Source organism: Somniosus microcephalus, chromosome 9 (genome assembly GCF_052327205.1).
Source record: "Somniosus microcephalus isolate GS21.2 chromosome 9, FLI_Smic_1.0, whole genome shotgun sequence".
NCBI classification, from domain to species: Eukaryota; Metazoa; Chordata; class Chondrichthyes; order Squaliformes; family Somniosidae; genus Somniosus; species Somniosus microcephalus.
Genome location: NC_140995.1, coordinates 180,710,777 through 180,729,867, shown reverse-complemented (window position 1 = coordinate 180,729,867; position 19,091 = coordinate 180,710,777). Strand labels below are relative to the sequence as shown.

At 44.0% G+C, this 19,091-nt stretch overlaps 2 protein-coding genes across 4 annotated transcripts in view; one reads left to right on the top strand and one right to left on the bottom strand.

Annotated features, from left to right (window-relative positions):
• The window catches only part of rars2 (arginyl-tRNA synthetase 2, mitochondrial), a 98,489-nt gene extending 97,079 nt beyond the window's left edge, over positions 1–1,410 (bottom strand). For both annotated transcript variants that reach the window (XM_085997650.1, XM_085997651.1), the window contains exon 1: positions 1,208–1,410. In XM_085997650.1, the coding sequence (XP_085853776.1) occupies positions 1,208–1,243 (36 nt within the window). In that variant the 5' untranslated portion in view covers positions 1,244–1,410. The remainder of the gene's footprint in view (positions 1–1,207) is intronic.
• Positions 1,411–1,497: 87 nt separating this feature from the next.
• The window catches only part of orc3 (origin recognition complex, subunit 3), a 101,372-nt gene continuing 83,778 nt past the window's right edge, over positions 1,498–19,091 (top strand). For both annotated transcript variants that reach the window (XM_085997649.1, XM_085997648.1), the window contains exons 1-2: positions 1,498–1,644; positions 16,417–16,471. In XM_085997649.1, coding sequence (XP_085853775.1) covers positions 1,621–1,644; positions 16,417–16,471 — 79 coding nt within the window. In that variant the 5' untranslated portion in view covers positions 1,498–1,620. The remainder of the gene's footprint in view (positions 1,645–16,416; positions 16,472–19,091) is intronic.

Genomic DNA, 19,091 nt, shown 5'->3' with positions numbered 1-19,091 from the left:
CCGGGCAGTCAATTGGCACACAGTAAGGTCCCACAAACAGTAAATGAGATGAATGACCAATTAAATTGTGCTGGAAATACTCAGGTCAGGCAGCATATGTGGAAAGACAAAGATAGGGTTAACGTTTCAAGTTGACTGTCAGAGCCTCCGGACGAAGGATCATTGACCTTAAACGCTATCCCAACCTGCCTCTTGCCACAGATGCTGCCTGGCCTGCTGAACGTTTCTAGTATTTTCAGTTTTCATTTCAAATTTCCAATATCTGATGTATCTTGCTTTTTGACCAATTAAATGGTTTTTAGTGATTTTGGTTGAGGGCATCAATGTTTGCCCGCACACCAGGTCAACTCCCTGCTCTTCTACATTCACTTGAACAGGCAGGCATGGCCTTGGTTTAAATCTCACCCATCTCAAAAGATGTCACCTCCAACAATGCAGCACTCCCGGAGTACTGCACTGAACTGTCAGCCTAGATTATGGGCTACAGTTTTGATTACTTGGAACAAAGAATTCCTCAAGGGCATCAAACTACAGATTCAATGTCCCAGACAGACAGGAAATGACTGATTTGGGGGGGGGGGGGGGGGGGGGGGGGGGGGGGGGGGGGGAGAAAGAGAGAGTGGATTTAACTTACTTTGTTAACTTTATTTCTTTAAAATCATTTTGGCACTTTGGAAAGCAGAAAACAATTATTTTATGTGATGTAACCATTTGCTGCCAAATATTCTTCCTTATTTCACTGTTCATAGTTATTGTAAGTAGCTGAGCTGGCACAACTTAATCAAACATTATATACTGCTGGATCAGCAGTACGTTATTTCCAATCTGAAAAAATTATGCATTTTACACTGAAGGGGAAGCATAACAGCTTAAAAGTAACGGTTTTAAGCAATGCCAATTACTATAATAAAGTATATAGCTCAATTTTTTCCCCACTATCAAGACGCTTCAAATTGTTTTGTACATGTTTTTTGTAAACTGTCAGTCGAAAATCTTATCACTACTAACGGGGGGAGGCAGCTAACGAGTTAACTTCGTATCCACCAAAAAAAATGTTTTTGTGAAAGCCATCCTTGACAGAGCTCGTGTATTTGGACCATGATACGCAGCAAACCCACGGCATACAACAACTGAAGGTCACACAATATGGAACCCATGGAATTAGATGATCAAACGCATCTTAAGAGCATTACTTGCTGCTACGTACCTGCGCTGCTATAGACCTTCGGAAAAGACAAGCCATAACATCATTTGCCTGTGAACTAAATTTCAGGAATCCGCACTCAATTGCCCGTCTTATTCTTGTGTTTGTATCATTTAACTGCTCGGATCTGCAAACTCAGCGGATGCACAGGCAACACCCGGTCTGCATCTGCACTAAAGCACAACTCACGCGCGGCAGGACCCCGCCTTCTGACCTCCGAACTCTGAACCGTGAGCAGCAACACGCTCAGCCAATCGCGACGCCCCTCCAGCCTCTTCGCCCCGGTCGCGGGAAGTACCGTCGTTCTGATAGGCCGCCCGGAGAGCTGGCGACCGGCTGTGTGTCGGGGAATTCCAGTCAGTGTAGCAGAGTTCGGGAGAAGAATGTCCCGGCATTTGTGAGAGAACCTTCAGACAATGGCCACTTCCTCGGTGTCCAAGGTAAAGGCTCCATCCGCACGAGCAAAGTTGCAGGAGGGCGCATTTCAGGGGCTGCTTTAGGGTGTTGCAAAAAATCCTTCATATTATTGTCTGATATCAAATCTGACCAGTAACTAAATGATGAGATCAGCACGTGCATCTGTCAAAAATGTAGGCGATTGTTCAGAGTTGAAGGTATCAGTAATTGTGCAGTAAAACTAGGAATCTGCAACACCGCAACCTGTCAGCGGGGACTGAAATGAGGTTGGCTAGCTGGGAACTGCCATGATTGAGGTTTGACACCAGAGGAATTGGGGACTGCAGTGAAGTTATAGTAAAGTTGTAGATGGATTGAGGACTCCATGCAGGCACGCCAACACTCGCTGTTTTATGTTGCAGGCCAGTTAACGTGCAGCTACGAGTCTAAATAAAAATATATATGTATATATGTATGTATGCAGTCTCAACTGGTGTCCAGTAAACCTATCTGATGTTGAGGGGTGGGCAATAAATTCTGGCCTTGCCAGGGACGCCCACATCCCAGGAACAAATAAAAAAATGGGCAAGGTATGAAGTAGGAACGCCCAAATGTTTTGTTTTTGTGAGCCTCATACAGCATATAAAGTTTAAATGGATGTTCCGATTATACCCCAGGCAGCTGATTCAAACAGATTTTGGTGTTCTGATTTTGCATTATCCATCATTTAAGGCAACAGCATGAAGAACAGTCTATTGCATCACCTCCAGGCCCATGAAATAAATCATTTTTATATAACATAATTCACGTCCTCTGGATAACCCATATGCTTCACAGCAAATTTATTGCTTTTGAAGTACAGCCATGGTGGTTGTGTTCACAAACACAGCAGCCAATTCGCAAAGCAATGTCCCACGAACAAGAAATTACATAAATGACCAGCGAATCTAATTTTTAGTGATTTTAGTTGAGGTATAAATGTTGGCCGGGACACCAGGAGCACCCCCCTGCTCTTGTTCCAATAGTACTGTGGGATATTTTACATCTACCTGAATAGGTAGGTGGGGTCTCAATTAGCGGTTCCTCTCAAAGACTGCACTTCCAACAATGCAGCACTCTCTCAGTACTGCAGAGAAGTGCCAGCCTAAATGATGTGCTCAAGTTCTGGAGTGGGGCTTGAAACCATGACCTTCTGAAATTCAAACAAGACAAATCAGCAAGTAAGACATATAAATGCAAATAGAACTGAGTTGACAAGGCATGTGGACCACATTTGACTCTCGGATTGTAGTTTGGATACCCCAAAGGAGGAGTTGTGAATGGTACTGTGGAATCATCAATGAACAACCCCACTCCTGACCTTATGGAGGGGAGGTCATTGATGAAGCAGCTGAAGATGGTTGGGCTGAAGACACTTCCCTGAGGAACTACTGCATTGATGCCCTGAGGCTGTGATGATTGCCCTCTGACAATCACAGCCATATTCCTTTGCATCGTGTATAACACCAACTACTATAGGGGTTTTCCTTTGCCCCTCCTTGACTTCAGTTTTGCTAGGGCTCCTTGTGCCATACTCGGCCGATTGCTGGCTTGATGTTGAGGGCAGCTATTCTTGCATCTCCTCTAGCATTCTGTTGTTGCATCCGTAACTGGATCAAGGCTGTGATGATGTCTGGAGCCAAGTGATTCTGGCAGAACCTGAACTAAGCACTGGTGAGAAGTTATTGGTGAGTTGGTGTTGCTTGATGACATCATTGATTACTCCTTCTGTCACTTTGCTGATGATTAGGAGGAGGTTAACTGGGTACTTTTTGGGAAGGTTATATATATACTGTTTTTCTGAGGAGAGAACGTACCTGGGCAATCTTCCACACTGTCGAAGATGCAGTGTCATAGCTGTACTGGAACAGCTTGGCTAGGGAAGCAGCGTATGTGCACTCTCACTGCCACTTTCCCAAGTGCACTTCTATAGAGAAGATAGCTACTTCACTACATGAGGGTCCAACACATAAGCTACATCTATTTGTTCAACCCAGTAGCTCCCTTTAGTAACCGCTTTCTATCCCTAAATATAGGTTGGAACCATGCTGTCAATGTTGGGGTAGCTACTCTCTTCACTGTCCGTAAGCACTGACATGGGTAGATTTGCTAGTATGTTTAACACATTCTGATTGACAAATTGCTGCTTTGATTGTATTAATATTTTATGCTTTCCATTATCTACCTTCATTGTGTCTGTCTCCATAGACATGATGCTAATTTAACACCAGTGAGCATTCTTTGTCAAAATTATTACTTCTTGATTTCCTTTAGTTAAGGTAGCATGTAGCTGAGTTATACAAACTTGGAGGTACTAGGTTTAATTGCTGATCGGTGCCAAGTTAGCTGATTCAAATGGTTTGGCAGTATGGATATTACAACTGGCTGCAGCACTTCAAGCCATGGAGAGGAAAAAGCAGCCAGGGTTCCCATTGCTGATAGCTGCTCAGTGACCCTCACTGGAAAACGTGCCTGCGTGAATACAAGATGACAGGATTGGGTTCAGCTGAAGAGGGTCATGCCAACAAACACTGTCTAGTCACACATGACACACTGGGGAGTCTAGAACCAGGGGTCACAGTCTCAGAATAAGGGGTTGGCCATTTAGGACTGAGATGAGGAGAAATGTTTTCACTCAGAGGGTGGTGAATCTTTGGAATTCTCTACCCCAGAGGGCTGTGAAGGCTCAGTCGTTGAGTATATTCAACATAAGAAAAGAAATAGGAGTAGGAGTAGACCATACGGCCCCTCGGGCCTGCTCCGCCATTCAATAGGATCATGGCTGATCTGAATCTAGACTCACGTCCACTTCCCTCTCCCCGTAACCCCTAATTCCCTTATCTGCTAGGAAAATGTCTATCTCCATTTTAAATTTATTTAATGTTGCAGCTTCCACAGCTCTCTGGGGTAGCAAATTCCATAGATTTACTACCCTCTGAGTGAAGAAGTTTCTCCTCATCTCAGTTTTGAAAGGGCAGCCCCTTATTCTAAGATTATGCCCCCTAGTTCTAACCTCACCCATCAGTGGAAACATCCTCACCGCATCCACCCAATCAAGCCCCCTCACAATCTTATATGTTTCGATAAGATCGCCTCTCATTCTTCTGAACTCCAATGAGTAGAGTCCCAACCTACTCAACCTTTCCTCATACGTCAACCCCCTCATCTCCGGAATCAACCGAGTGAACCTTCTCTGAACCGCCTCGAGAGCAAGTATATCTTTTCTTAAATATGGAAACCAAAACTGCACGCAGTATTCCAGGTGTGGCCTCACCAGTACCCTGTATAACTGCAGCAAGACTTCCCTGTTTTTATACTCCATCCCCCTTGCAATAAAAGCCAAGATTCCATTGGCCTTCCTGATCACCTGCTGTACCTGCATACTAACTTTTTGTGTTTCATGCACCAGGACCCCCAGATCCCTTTGTACTGTAGCACTTTGCAGTTTCTCTCCATTTAGATAATAACTTGCTCTTTGATTTTTTCTGCCAAAGTGCATAACCTCACACTTTCCAACATTATATTGCATCTGCCAAATCTCTGCCCACTCACTTAGCCTGTCTATGTCCTTTTGCAGGTTTTTTATGTCCTCCTCACTCACTGCTTTCCCTCCCATCTTTGTATCATCGGCAAACTTGGATATGTTGCACTCGGTCCCTTCCTCCAAATCGTTAATATAGATTGTAAAGAGTTGGGGTCCCAGCACTGACCCCTGTGGAACACCGCTAGTTACTGATTGCCAGCCCGAGAACGAACCATTTATCCCAACTCTTTGTTTTCTTTTAGATAGCCAATCTTCCACCCATGCCAGTATATTACCCCCAATCCCGTGATTTTTTATCTTGATCAGTAATCTTTTGTGTGGAACTTTGTCAAATGCCTTTTGGAAGTCCAAATACACTACATCCACTGGTTCCCCTTTATCCACCCTGTATGTTACATCCTCAAAGAATTCGAGCAAATTTGTCAAACATGACTTCCCCTTTGTAAAACCATGCTGACTCTGTCCTATTAAATTATGTTTATCCAAATGCTCTGTTACTGTATCCTTAATAATGGACTCCAACATTTTGCCAACCACAGATGTTAGGCTAACTGGTTTATAGTTTCCAGCTTTTTGTCTCCTTCCCTTCTTAAATAAGGGCGTTACATTAGCAGTTTTCCAATCTGCCGGGACCTTTCCTGAGTCCAGGGAGTTCTGGAAAATGATCACCAATGCATCCACAATCCCTACCGCCACTTCTCTCAAGACCCTAGGATGTAGGCCATCAGGTCCGGGGGATTTATCCGCCTTAAGTCCCATTATTTTACTGAGTACCATCTCCTTAGTGATTTTAATCGTGTTTAGCTCCTCCCCCCCCCATTACCCCCTGTTTGTCCAGCGTTGGGATATTTTTAGTGTCCTCTACTGTAAAGACTGATACAAAATATTTGTTCAGTGTCTTTGCCATCTCCATGTTTCCCACCACTAGTTTCCCAGTCCCATCCTCTAAGGGACCAACGTTCACTTTAGCCACCCGTTTTCTTTTTACATAGCTGTAGAAACTCTTGCTATCTGTTTTTATATTTTTTGCTAGTTTACTTTCATAATCTATCTTCCCTTTCTTAATTAATCTTTTAGTTATTGTTTGCTGGCTTTTAAATGCTTCCCAATCTTCTATCCTCCCACTAGATTTGGATAATTTATATGCCCTTGTTTTCAGTCGAATACTATCCTTTATTACTTTACTAAGCCACGGATGGCTGTCTTTTCTTTTACTCCCCTTTTTCCTCAGTGGAATATATTTATCTTGAAAGATGTGAAATATCTCCTTGAATGTACACCACTGCTCTTGTACCGTCTTACACTTTAATCTGTTTTCCCAGTCCATTTTAGTCAATTCTACTCTCATACCTTCATAGTCTCCTTTATTTAAGCTTAGTACGCTGGTTTGAGATCCAACTCTCTCACCCTCCAACTGAATTTGGAATTCAACCATATTATGATCACTCATTCCAAGGGGATCCTTTACTAGGACATTTTTTATTAATCCTGTCTCATTACACAGGACCAGATCTAAGATTGGTTCAGTTACATACTGCTCAAGGAACCCGTCCCTAATACACTCTATGAACTCTTCCTCAATGCTGCCATGCCCAATTTGATTAGTCCAGTCAATATGAAAGTTAAAATCTCCCATGATTATAGCTGTTCCCTTATTACAAGCCCCAACTATTTCCTGATTTATACTCCGACCAACAGAGTTGCAACTGTTAGGAGGCCTATAGACTACGCCCACTAGTGACTTTTTCCCCATATTATTCCTTATCTCCACCCAAACTGTTTCACTATCCTTATCCTTTGACCCAATATCATTTCTGACTATTGCAGTGATTTCATCCTTGATTAACATAGCAACCTCACCTCCCTTTCCTTCCTGTCTGTCCTTCCTAATTGTCAAATACTCTTGTATGTTTAGTTCCCAGTCATGATTACCTTGCAGCCATGTTTCCATAATGGCCACCAGATCATACCCATGTGTAGTTATTTGTACCGTCAACTCATCAATTTTGTTACGAATGCTGCGTGCATTCAGATAAAGAACTTTCAAATATGTTTTCTGACAATTTATTCCTGCTTTTACCCCTTTTACTACTTTACCTTTATCATTATACATTCTGTCCCTTCCTGACACGCTCTGGTTTTTATTCCCCCACTGCTACCTTGCTCTATTGCCTTCTCCGCTGTCATTTTTATTTTTCGCTCTCTTAAAACCTCCTCCCCACTAATTAGTTTAAAGCCCTCTCTACAGCCCTAGTTATTCGATTCACCAGGATTCTAGTCCCAGCACTGGCCAAGTGAAGTCCGTCCCAACGGAACAGCTCTCGCCTGTCCCAGTACTGATGCCAGTGTCCCACAAAGCAAAACCCATTTCTCCCACACCAGTCTTTGAGCCACGCATTTAACTGTCTAATTTTATTTACCCTAGCCAAATTTGCACGTGGCTCAGGTAGTAATCCAGAGATTATTACCCTTGTGGTTCTGCTTTTTAATTTGGCCCCTAGCTGCTCAAACTCCCTCAGCAGAACCTCCTTCCTTGTCCTATCTATGTCATTGGTACCAACATGGACCACGACAACTGGATCCTCCCCCTCCCACTCCAAGTTTCTCTCCAGCCCAGAGGAGATGTCCTTAACCCTGGCACCGGGCAGGCAACACAGCCTTCGGGACTCTCACTCTCGGCTGCAAAGAACCCTATCTATCCCCCTAACGATACTATCCCCTACCACTACAACATTTCTTTTAACTCCCCCCACTTGAATGGCCCCCCGCTCCACAGTGCTGTGGCCAGGTTGCTCATCCTCCCCGCAGTCCCTGTTCCCATCCTCACAGGGAGTAAGAGCCTCAAACCTGTTGGACAAGAGCAAGGGCTGCGGCTCCTCCAACACTACCTCCTGGATCCCCGTACCTGCCTCACTTCTAGTCACACCATCCTGACCCTGGCCACGGACTACATCTGAATTAATTAATCTAATTGGTGTGACTACCTCCTGATACACAGAGTCCAGGTAACTCTCCCCCTCCCTGATGTGTCTCAGTGTTTGAAGCTCGGACTCCAGCTCTTCAACACGGAGCTGGAATTCCTCGAGCAGCCAACACTTACTGCAAACGTGATCACCGTGAGCATCAATGGTGTCCACTAGCTCCCACATATTGCAGCAGCAACACATCACCTGATCTCCCATTCTATGTAATTCATTAAATTTATTAATATTATTTTTAAATACCCTCCGCCCTGATTCTAGATGATGAATATCGCACCTTAGAAACTATAAACCACAGAGTTTAAGCTTAAAAAGAGAGAAATACTTACCAACCAATCACTTACCCGCTTTCACACTTGGATTACTTTTTACCTCTCTCCTTCCCTCTGACTTCAGAGACTGGAGATTGGTATGCCTTACCTGGGTCTCTGAAGCCTTTTTAAGCTTCCCGCTCGCGCCTCCCGCCGACACCCGCGGTCTGAGGCCTTACCTGGGTCTCTGAAGCCTTTCTAAGCTTCCCGCTCGCGCCTCCCGCCGACACCCGCGATAGAGATCGATAGATTTTTGAATATTAAGGGAATCAAGGGATATGGGGATAGTTCAGGAAAGTGGAGATGAGGTAGAAGATCAGCCATGATATTGAATGGTGGAGCAGGCTCAAGGGGCCAAATGGCCTACTCCTGCTCCTATTTCTTATGTTCTTAATAGTAGGGTTGCAAAATTCCAGGAATTTTTAAGAGGAAACTTTCCATGGGAATTTTTGGGACTTTTGAGTTTTTTTGCACACTGATGGTTTTTGTCTCTGACCCTTATGTTGTCTTTGTCATCAAAATAGACATACTGTTCCATCCATACAAATAAAAACAGGCTTTCAAAACTTTATTTAGGTTATAATTTTGAACTTTATTGAACCCCCACAAAAAAGACCCATCTAAAATAAAATAAAAAGAGCGTCAGCTTATTTAGCCTGTAATTTGTCCTTATTTTGTCCCTTTGAGTCTTCTACTCATCATTGCTCCTCTGGCTCTGACGTGTCCATTTCCTCCTCTGTGTCACTGTCTAGCTGTGTGGTGGACACTTCTGTATCTGGCTCAATAAGGTGTAGGTTCGCCCGGATAGCCACCAGTTTCTCCACTCTCTTGTTAGTCAGCCTGTTGCGCACCTTTGTATGCGTATTCCCCAAAAGTGACCAGTTTCGTTCAGAGGCCGCTGATGAAGGTGGGATTTGGAGTATCACCGATGCAATGGGTGACAGGGCCTCAGATGCACAAAGTCCCTTCCACCAGGTATGTGCACTGATATGCTTGCATGATTCCCATATCCCGTCCCCATTCCAAAGACCTTGCTTGGTAGAGAACTTTGCCAGACTTCCCAGAACTTTGCCCACATCCAGATTGAGGTGGCGTGAGAGGGTAGAAATCACACTGTAAGCGCTGTTGATCTGTTCTCCAGAAAGTATTGGTCTCCCAACATGCTTTGGGTCCAGCATGTATGCTGCAGCATGAATCGGCTTGACACAAAATTCTTGACGCGTCTGTATGAATTGAACAATTGCCTTCTCCTCTGCTTTAAGCAGCAGGGATGTGGGTAGGGCAATGCTGATTTGTTCTTTTAAATCAACAAAAAGCCTGAGAACATCTGACAAGACAGCGTCACCTCCTTCAATCTGAACAATTGCAGATGCTACTGGTGAGAGTAGTTTAAGGCTGCTAACCACTCTCTCCCAAAACACATCATCCAGCAGTATTTTCTTGATGGTGGTTTCCATATCCCCAGACTGGGACATTGCCATTTCTTGCAGCGACTCCTTACTCTCCAGAAGGCTGTTGTACATTATGACAACGCCACCCCATCTAGTGTTGCTAGGCAGCTTCAGTGTGGTGTTCTTGTTCTTTGTCATTTGCTTGGAGTTGTAGGTTGCTGCAACTACCTGTTTTCCCCTGACATACTTAACAACTTGCTTGGCTCTCTTGTACAGTGTTTCCATGGTTCTCAAACCCATGATGTCCTTGAGGAGCAGGTTGAGCCCATGAGCTGCGCACCCAATAGACGTAATATGAGGGTAGGCCTCCTCCACTTGAGCCCAAGCAGCCTTCATATTCGCAGCATTGTCAGTAACTACTGCAAAGACCTTTTGTGATCCAAGATCGTTGATGACCGCTTTCAGCTCATCAGCAATGTATGTGCCTGTGTGCCTGTTGTCCTTTGTGTCTGTGCTCTTGAAGAACACTGGGAGAGGAGTGGAGACGATGTAGTTTATGATGCCCTCCCCTCGTACATTTGACCACCCATCTGAGATAACTGCAACACAGTCTGCCATCTCTATCGTTTCTTTGAGCTTTCCTTGGACTCTATTATACTCAGCCTCCAGCAAATAAGTAGACAAAGCATGTGTGATAAAAATGCTAACTTCCGGGAAGTTATGTCATCACTTCCTGTGAACTATGAACTATGAACTGTGTACATACCTCACTTCCTGTCATATGTCACTTCCTGTTGGACTGGTATAAATACTGGTCTGTTCAGTATTGTAAGAGGCTTCTACCAGAGGCATGGTAAAGACCTCTCTTGTATATAGTGTGTTTATAAGTTACTTAAAGCTTACTTTAAAGTTACTTGATGGTAAGTCTCCTTTTTCTTACATCAATTTAAGTAACTTAGTATTTACACTGACAAATACTAGACCTTCAGACAAACTCGGAAGTTAAGGATCCAGGGAACCATCATGGAGAAAATCCTTAGACCTATTCGTCTGGACTTGGACCCGAATACACCAGCAGCTGGCAGGGTATGGAAGCATTGGTATCGTACTTTTGAGAATTTTCTGGATGAATGTAAAGTGGATGCTCCTGCTAAATTGAAGATACTTGTCAATTATGTGACCCCAAAAGTGTTCGAATATGTTGATGACTGGGATAATTACGAAGAGGTGATTCGGGCACTTAAGAAACTGTATGCGAAGACCCCAAATGAGGTCTATGCTAGACATCTACTGGCCACAGCCCGACAAGGGCCAGGGGAATCAATTGACGAATTCCTGCAAGAACTTCGCAGGCTCAGCGTAGATTGTAACTTTCAGGCAGCCTCAGCTGAGCTGTACCGCCAAGAAATGATTCGTGATGCTTTCATCTGCGGGATTGCCTCTCCATTTATACGCCAGCGTCTACTAGAAAGTAAAACACTTGAGCTACAAAAAGCTTTTGACCTAGCTTGTTCACTGGATTTGGCAAAGAGAAATGCAGACCTCTATCAGCTGCCCAGATCTCGATCTGCTGCTGTAGCTGCAACCAGACAATTCAAGCGGTCTCAGGTGAACCCTATCATGGGGGAATCTAATTCTGATAATTCTGATGAAGAAGAGGAGGACGACCCCACTTTAGCAGCCTCTTGGCAATCTAGGAAGGAATGCTTCTTTTGTGGAGATGCTTTTCACCCTAGGAAAACCTGCCCTGCTCGCAATGCAATCTGCAGTTATTGCGGGAAAAAAGGACACTTTGCTAAAGTTTGCCTATCAAGGGCCTCTACGAGGGCCAATCCAGCTAAGACCTACCGAACTGCCCCAATTAGGGCCTATCAAGATGCTCCAGCTAGGACCTATCAAGCTTCCTCTCGAGCTCTCTCCCGAAGAAGCACACCGAGAGTTTTAGCCACTCTCTGTGCAACGACACCAATTACAGCTGCTTGCCCACAGAACCTGTCTCAGGCAGCCACAAAAATTTCAATTAAAGGGCATACCTTAGATGCCTTAATTGACTCAGGAAGTACTGATAGTTTCATTAAGGAACAGATTGTTGCGAAATTGAAACTACATGTCTTCCCATCGGACCAGGCAATTGCGATGGCCCAGTCATCACTTAATACCAGAATCTCCGGCTTTTGTGTTGTTGATATGACACTTCATGGTCGTATGTATCCCTCCACCCGACTTTCGGTGCTCAAAGACTTATGTAGTGATCTCCTCTTAGGGCTGGACTTCCAAAAACAGCATAAGAAACTCACCATTGAGTTTGGTGGATCCAAACCCGGACTTACTATTTCTAATATACCATCTAAATTACCATTTTGTGCATTATCAGCAGCTTCACTTGATGAACCCTCATTATTTGCCAGTATTCCGCCTCAATGCCAACCGATAATAACGAAATCGCGGCGCTTTAATCAGGAAGACCAATCTTTTATTGCGGCTGAAATCTCTCGACTTCTAGCAGAGGATATCATTGAACCATGTTCGTCGCCCTGGCGGGCTCAAGTCGTCATTGTCAAGAACCCTCTAAAACCTCACAAACAGCGACTATGCATCGATTATTCGCAAACCATCAATCAATATACCGACTTGGACGCCTACCCATTGCCACGCATTGATGATATGGTTAATAAACTGGCCGAATACAAAGTGTTCTCAACTTACGATTTAAAAAGTGCCTATCATCAGTTACCCTTGAAGGTCTCAGATAAGCAGTACACAGCCTTTGAGGCTAATGGACGGCTGTACCAATTTCGTCGCCTCCCATTCGGGGTTACTAATGGAGTGGCTGTCTTTCAACGGGCAATGGATGGCCTGGTTAAGCAGGAAAACCTAAGGGACACTTTTCCCTATCTTGATAACATTACCATTGCAGGTCACGATCAACAGGAACACGACTCCAACCTCCAAAAATTTCGGGATGCCCTCCATCGCCGTAATTTGACCCTGAATGAATCCAAATCTGTTGAGTCGCAACCGACCATCAACATCCTTGGCTACTGCGTAGGCAATGGTATCATTAAGCCAGACCCAGAAAGACTTCGCCCGCTCCAAGAGCTCCCGTCACCTAAGAATCCGGCTTCTTTACGTCGGGCTCTCGGTCTGTTTGCATACTACGCTAAATGGATTCCTCATTTTTCGGACAAAATCCAACCCTTGCTGCATGCTAGATCATTTCCACTGGGAACAGCGGCTGTTGCAGCCTTTAACCTTCTCAAAAAACAGTTGGAGAAAGCGGCTCTTCACTCCATCGATGAGAATCTCCCTTTCGTGGTTGAATGTGATGCCTCGGAGGTGGCGATCTCGGCTACTCTGAATCAGGAAGGTCGTCCTGTAGCATTTATGTCCAGGACCTTACAAGGTGCCGAGCTACATTATCCTCCGGTTGAGAAAGAAGCCACAGCCATCATAGAGGCAGTACGGAAGTGGAACCATTTTCTAGCTCGCCAGCACTTTACATTGATCACAGACCAACGATCAGTCGCCTTCATGCTCGATAATCGAAAACGAACCAAAATTAAGAATAATAAAATACAACTTTGGAGGATGGAACTGGCCTCTTTTGGTTATACCATTCTCTATCGGCCTGGCAAGGAGAATGTGGCCCCGGACACCCTCACACGGGCATTCTGCTCCACTATGTCATCCTCCACTCTCATGGATGTCCACAATGGTTTGTGTCATCCTGGCGTTACGCGCATGCTACATTTCGTACGATCACGGAATCTCCCTTTTTCCACTGGAGATGTAAAGAAAATATGCTCAGAATGCCGGCTTTGTGCGGAATTAAAACCTCAGTTCTTCCGCCCCTCAGATGGTATACTCATACATGCAACCCAACCGATGCAACGACTTAGCATCGATTTTAAGGGCCCAGTGCCCTCTTCAACTCGGAACACATATTTGCTCACCATGATCGACGAATATTCACGTTTTCCATTTGCCTTCCCCTGCTCCAATATGCTGGCGTCCACAGTAATCTGCTGCCTTGAGCAGGTATTTTCTCTCTGTGGCATGCCGGCTTATATTCACTCAGATCGGGGTCCATCCTTTATGTCAAGGGAACTCAAGGACTACCTCTCAGAACGGGGAATTGCTACAAGCAAAACAACACCATACCATCCCATCGGAAATGGGCAGGTAGAGAGGTATAACGGTATCATCTGGAATTCCGTACGTCTCGCTTTAAGATCTCGGGGCCTACCAGACCAGCAATGGGAAACAGTGCTTCCGGATGCATTGCACTCTATACGGTCCCTGCTTTCTACAGCCACAAATACTACACCTCATGAGCGGTTCTTTGGATTCCAGCGTCGCTCATCTCATGGGACATCACTCCCGTCATGGCTAACTACTCCTGGACCTGTATTACTCCGAAGATATGTTCGGACGTCTAAAAATGACCCTCTTGTAGACGAGGTCGAACTAACCGATGCCAACCCCACCTATGCAAACATACGATATTCCGACGGCCGAGAATCTACCGTATCATTACGGGATCTGGCTCCCTGCCCACCAGGACCTAGTGGGACATCGGGTGATGGCATTTCACCAGGAAACTCTTGGGACCTATCGGGTACCCCTCTCCAGGATCCTGATCGGACACCAACTAGCTTGGTGCCGGTAGAACCCCGTGCTCAAGGTTGCGACCCTCCCAGTACCGCGCATGAAAGTACTGATCCGCCACAGACCAGCTCTGCACCTCCCTCTGAACAGAGGCAGTCCGACTTTGAACCTATTGGGGCTCGTACTCGAAGCCATGATCTCCCCGACCCTTCACAGGGCAATCCAGGCCACACAGACTCTGACCAATGGCCAACCGCATGTAAGCGGACCAGCGACCCTCTACGACGGGAATCCAAACGGGTGCGACTCTTCCTTGTTCGGCGGCTGCGGACCAAAAGGTAGACCACAGCCTCCTAATCCTGCAGGAGGGAAGAATGTGATAAAAATGCTAACTTCCGGGAAGTTATGTCATTACTTCCTGTGAACTGTGAACTATGAACTATGAACTGTGTACATACCTCACTTCCTGTCATATGTCACTTCCTGTTGGACTGGTATAAATACTGGTCTGTTCAGTATTGTAAGAGGCTTCTACCAGAGGCATGGTAAAGACCTCTCTTGTATATAGTGTGTTTATAAGTTACTTAAAGCTTACTTTAAAGTTACTTGATGGTAAGTCTCCTTTTTCTTACATCAGCATGTCTGGTGGGAGGACAGTATGCAGGGCAAATAACATTGAAAAATCTCTTCCAGTACACACTGGCTGTGAGCATGAGGGGTGAGCCTGTCGCACATACAGCTCAAGCAAGGCACTTATTTGCATTCTTCTGGCTATGGTTATCCATTGTATCAAAGAACCTTCCAAGTGGGCCAGGAGTTGCTGATGATAAGGAGCCTGATGCTGAATGTGAACCATCATCTTCTTGAATGGAAGCAGAGGAACTCTGGGCTGACTGCTGTGAGCTGTGAGTGAAGTTGTTGCATTTGGATAAATGCTGCTGCATCTTTGTGGCATTCTTTACATATGGCTTTGTACAGTGTTTGCACATGTACATAGTCTTTCCATCTTTAATGCCTGGAGTAAAATGCTCCCACACATCCGACGGTAAACGTGGCATTGTTCTATGCAGAGAAATAAAGGGCATTCATCTCTCTGCCGAACTGCGGTCAATCAGCACGATCGCAACAGGGTGAGTAAATTTTTCCTGATGCTCCATGTGATGGAAGCATGACCTGTGCACGCACGACGCTACATCACCAATAGAGGGAGCTAATGGCTCATCCAACCAATCAGGACACATTTGTTCAGTCACACACAAAACTTGTAATTATTAAAACAAGCCAAGTAAGAAGATAAACATATATTGATTAAGAAATTCCTTAATAATTAAGATTCCATCTCTGTTAGTAATTTGAAGAGAGGACCTGTGGAAAAAAAATGAAAGAAATACAAAAAAAAACAATATTATGCTAGCATGTGCTTTTTTGGGCAAAATTCCCAAGCTAAAGTTCCCGTGGAAAATTTCCGGAAATTTACCCGAAACTTTCCACCCCTTCGCAACCCTACTTAATAGCCACCTGGGCAAGGCACCCATGGAACTGTATCCCACCATGAATCAGTAGCTTCAGGAGGAGGGGTGGAATTTGGAAGGGGAAACATAGTTTTGTCATAGTGGTCTGGTGTGTCATTTGGGAATATGTATGTCTGAATATTCCAGAACTAGAAAAGCACAACCCTACAAGTCACTTGCACACACTAGATATATTCTCCACCTATATATCCTCAAATCTCCAATGATGCTTCCACTTAATTGAGTATGTTTAAATTAAAATCTTCTGGAATGTTACAACTAAAGAAATTAATTAAGGTAGGCAACTGTTCCCAGCACTAACCATCTCTCCTGCTGTTACTAGTGCCTGAGATCAGTGAGCTGTTCTACACTGTTAAGAATTGTAACATTATGTTGCTGCAAACTTTGATTTTCTTCCTTTTGCCATACAGGGTTGCTTTGTTTTCAAGCCAAAAGACTCCAAAAAGAGAACGATATCTGCCACAGGTTCGTACCCACTGGTTTAGTTAGACGGAATTGTGTGTAGTTCATGTGTACAATGTTGGGTAAATAAGTACTGTATTTTATAACGAAACGCACTGCTATTTTTAATGACATTCCACATTTTGTTTCTATCGCCTGTTTGTTTGTGTACTCTTCCCCATATTTTTAATTCCTTCCCCCCCCCCCCCCCACCTTAAAAAATAATTAGCATCCCACAATAAAATTGAATAAAGTGGGATTTTGAGGCTGAGCACAAACAGGTTTGCAATAAGTGCTGGGGGCTGTGGTGTTGACCAGCTCTCCTGGTTTTTCATGCCTGGCTGCGACTCCATCCTTCCTCTGAGAGAAAATATCACACCTGGGGAACGGTGTGCATGAGCCTATGTCTTAGTACAAGGGCTTTGTTGGTACATCCAGTCTACTGTGCTGCTGTACATATTCCCATGTTTTAATTTATTTTGCAAATAGTCAAAAATCTTTCAAGTACAAAATGTTGATTTTATTTGATAGATTGCAAAATGATAAACCGCCCCTCCCGCCCATCCCCGCCTACATTTTATTCAGGACAATTGATCTTGCCCACTGTAAATATGAACAAAGAAAGAAAGAAGAACTTGCATTTATATAGCGCCTTTCACAATCTTGGGCCGTCCCATAGAAACATAGAACATAGAAGATAGGAGCAGGAGTAGGCCATTCGGCCCCTCGAGCCTGCTCCGCCATTCAATGCGATCATGGCTGATCTTCTAAACTCAGTACCCGGTCCCTGCTTTCTCCCCATACCCCTTGATCCCTTTAGCCTTAAGAAATATTTCCAACTCCTTCTTGAATATATTTAATGAACTGGCCTCCACCGCCTTCTGTGGTAGAGAGTTCCACAGGTTCACCACTCTCTGGGTGAAGACATTCCTCCTCCTTCGTGCACAAATTAAGGCTGTCCAAATTAGTTTTGTTATTTGCAACAATTTGACTTTCTACGTTTCCTACATTCCAACAGTGACTACACTTCCAAAGTACTTCATTGGCTGTAAAGCGCTTTGGGACAAATTTATTTCCTCTGTTCCGTTACAGTCTCTCTCCCTTTCACAACTACCATCACCAACTATTGTGGTTCTAGCCTCTGCTATCTGCTTTCTGACTTCTTTCAGTAGCCCAGTGTGCATGCCTTCAGGGCCCAGTGATTTATCTATCTCGAGTTTTGCTAATTTTTTCAGAACTAAATCCTCATACAAGTTATCTTTAACAACTGTTCCACTTGCTCCTCCATTACACCCTAATTCTCACTTCCACCGTCTTTTTAAAAAAAAACTGGCATAAAATATATATTTATATATCTCTGTCATTCCTTCATCCCTGAGTGATCCTACCTTCTCTCATTATTCTCTTACTATGTTTATAAAAGTCCTCTAATATTTATTTTTACATTATCTGATAGTCTAATGGTGGAACAGCCTCTAGGGGCTGAATGGCCTATTCCTGTTCCTATGTACTAGTCCTTTTCCTAGTCCCCTCTGGCTTTTCCAATCTCTCTTTTTATCTTCCCACTACGCTTTCTTATATTCTTCATGACTTCCTTTAGTATTGTTAGCTCTAGTTGTACCAGTTAACTTTCTTTAAAGTTTAGTTTTAACATCTATTTATTCACAAAACCCTTTCCTTTGATGTACCCCCCTTTTTGGCTTATAGAAATATACCTCTTTTCTACTCTATTCAACTCGTATTTGAAGAGTCCCCAACTGTTAATCTGTCGTCCTGTATGCTAACTTTTATGCCCAGTTTATTGGAGTCAAATCTCTGAGCTTTGCTTGGTAGGAGGAAGGGAGCACTGGAATGATGTGATTCACATCCATGTTCCCTAAAATGTGTTTCCCACAGGAGGAAGAAAAGGAAAAATATGAAGTGGGCAGGGGGGGGGGGATAAATGAAGATTAAGAAATTGAAGGAAGAAAATGTATAATTTATTTGAAGTATTTAATAGGTTAAAACTGTCACCATTTAAAATTCATCCGTGGAAATTGTCTGCCCCGTGTCTTAAAGAAATCAAATAAACTGTCCAAAAGAAGATCACTAAAATATCCTGAAGATTCGGTATCTTATTGCCGGTACTGATCCTTATGTTGTAATTTATATTTTAAAATGCAAATGTTTACTTCAGTGATTATCAATGGCAATTTTGAAACTTTGTCTACCTGAAAATTTCAGAATATAACAACGGCCGGTTTAATCTTGCACTTTAAAGATTTTTTCTTTTATTCGTTCATGAAATGTGAGCATTGCTGGCAAGGCCAGCATTTATTACCCATCCCTAATTCCCCTTGAGATATTCTGATGTGAGATTTTTTGCACCATTTTACATAATTCTCTTAATAAAGTTAGTTGATCTCCCATGGCTTTGGAGAATATGATCACTCTCTTGCCTGTCTCTGCGTTGCTGATTCTGTATCTCCTCATCAGCTTCTGTCTTTCTTTGCTCCTTCTCTCCCTTTAACTCTCCTTTTTCCTTCTCTGGCCGCGAATTTAATGGAGGTTTCCTGGTTCTAATCCTGCTCCCAGCTGCAGCCGCTCTGTAGACGTGATTTGCCCTTGACTGACCGGCCAATTAACAGGAAGCAGGTCTGATGAC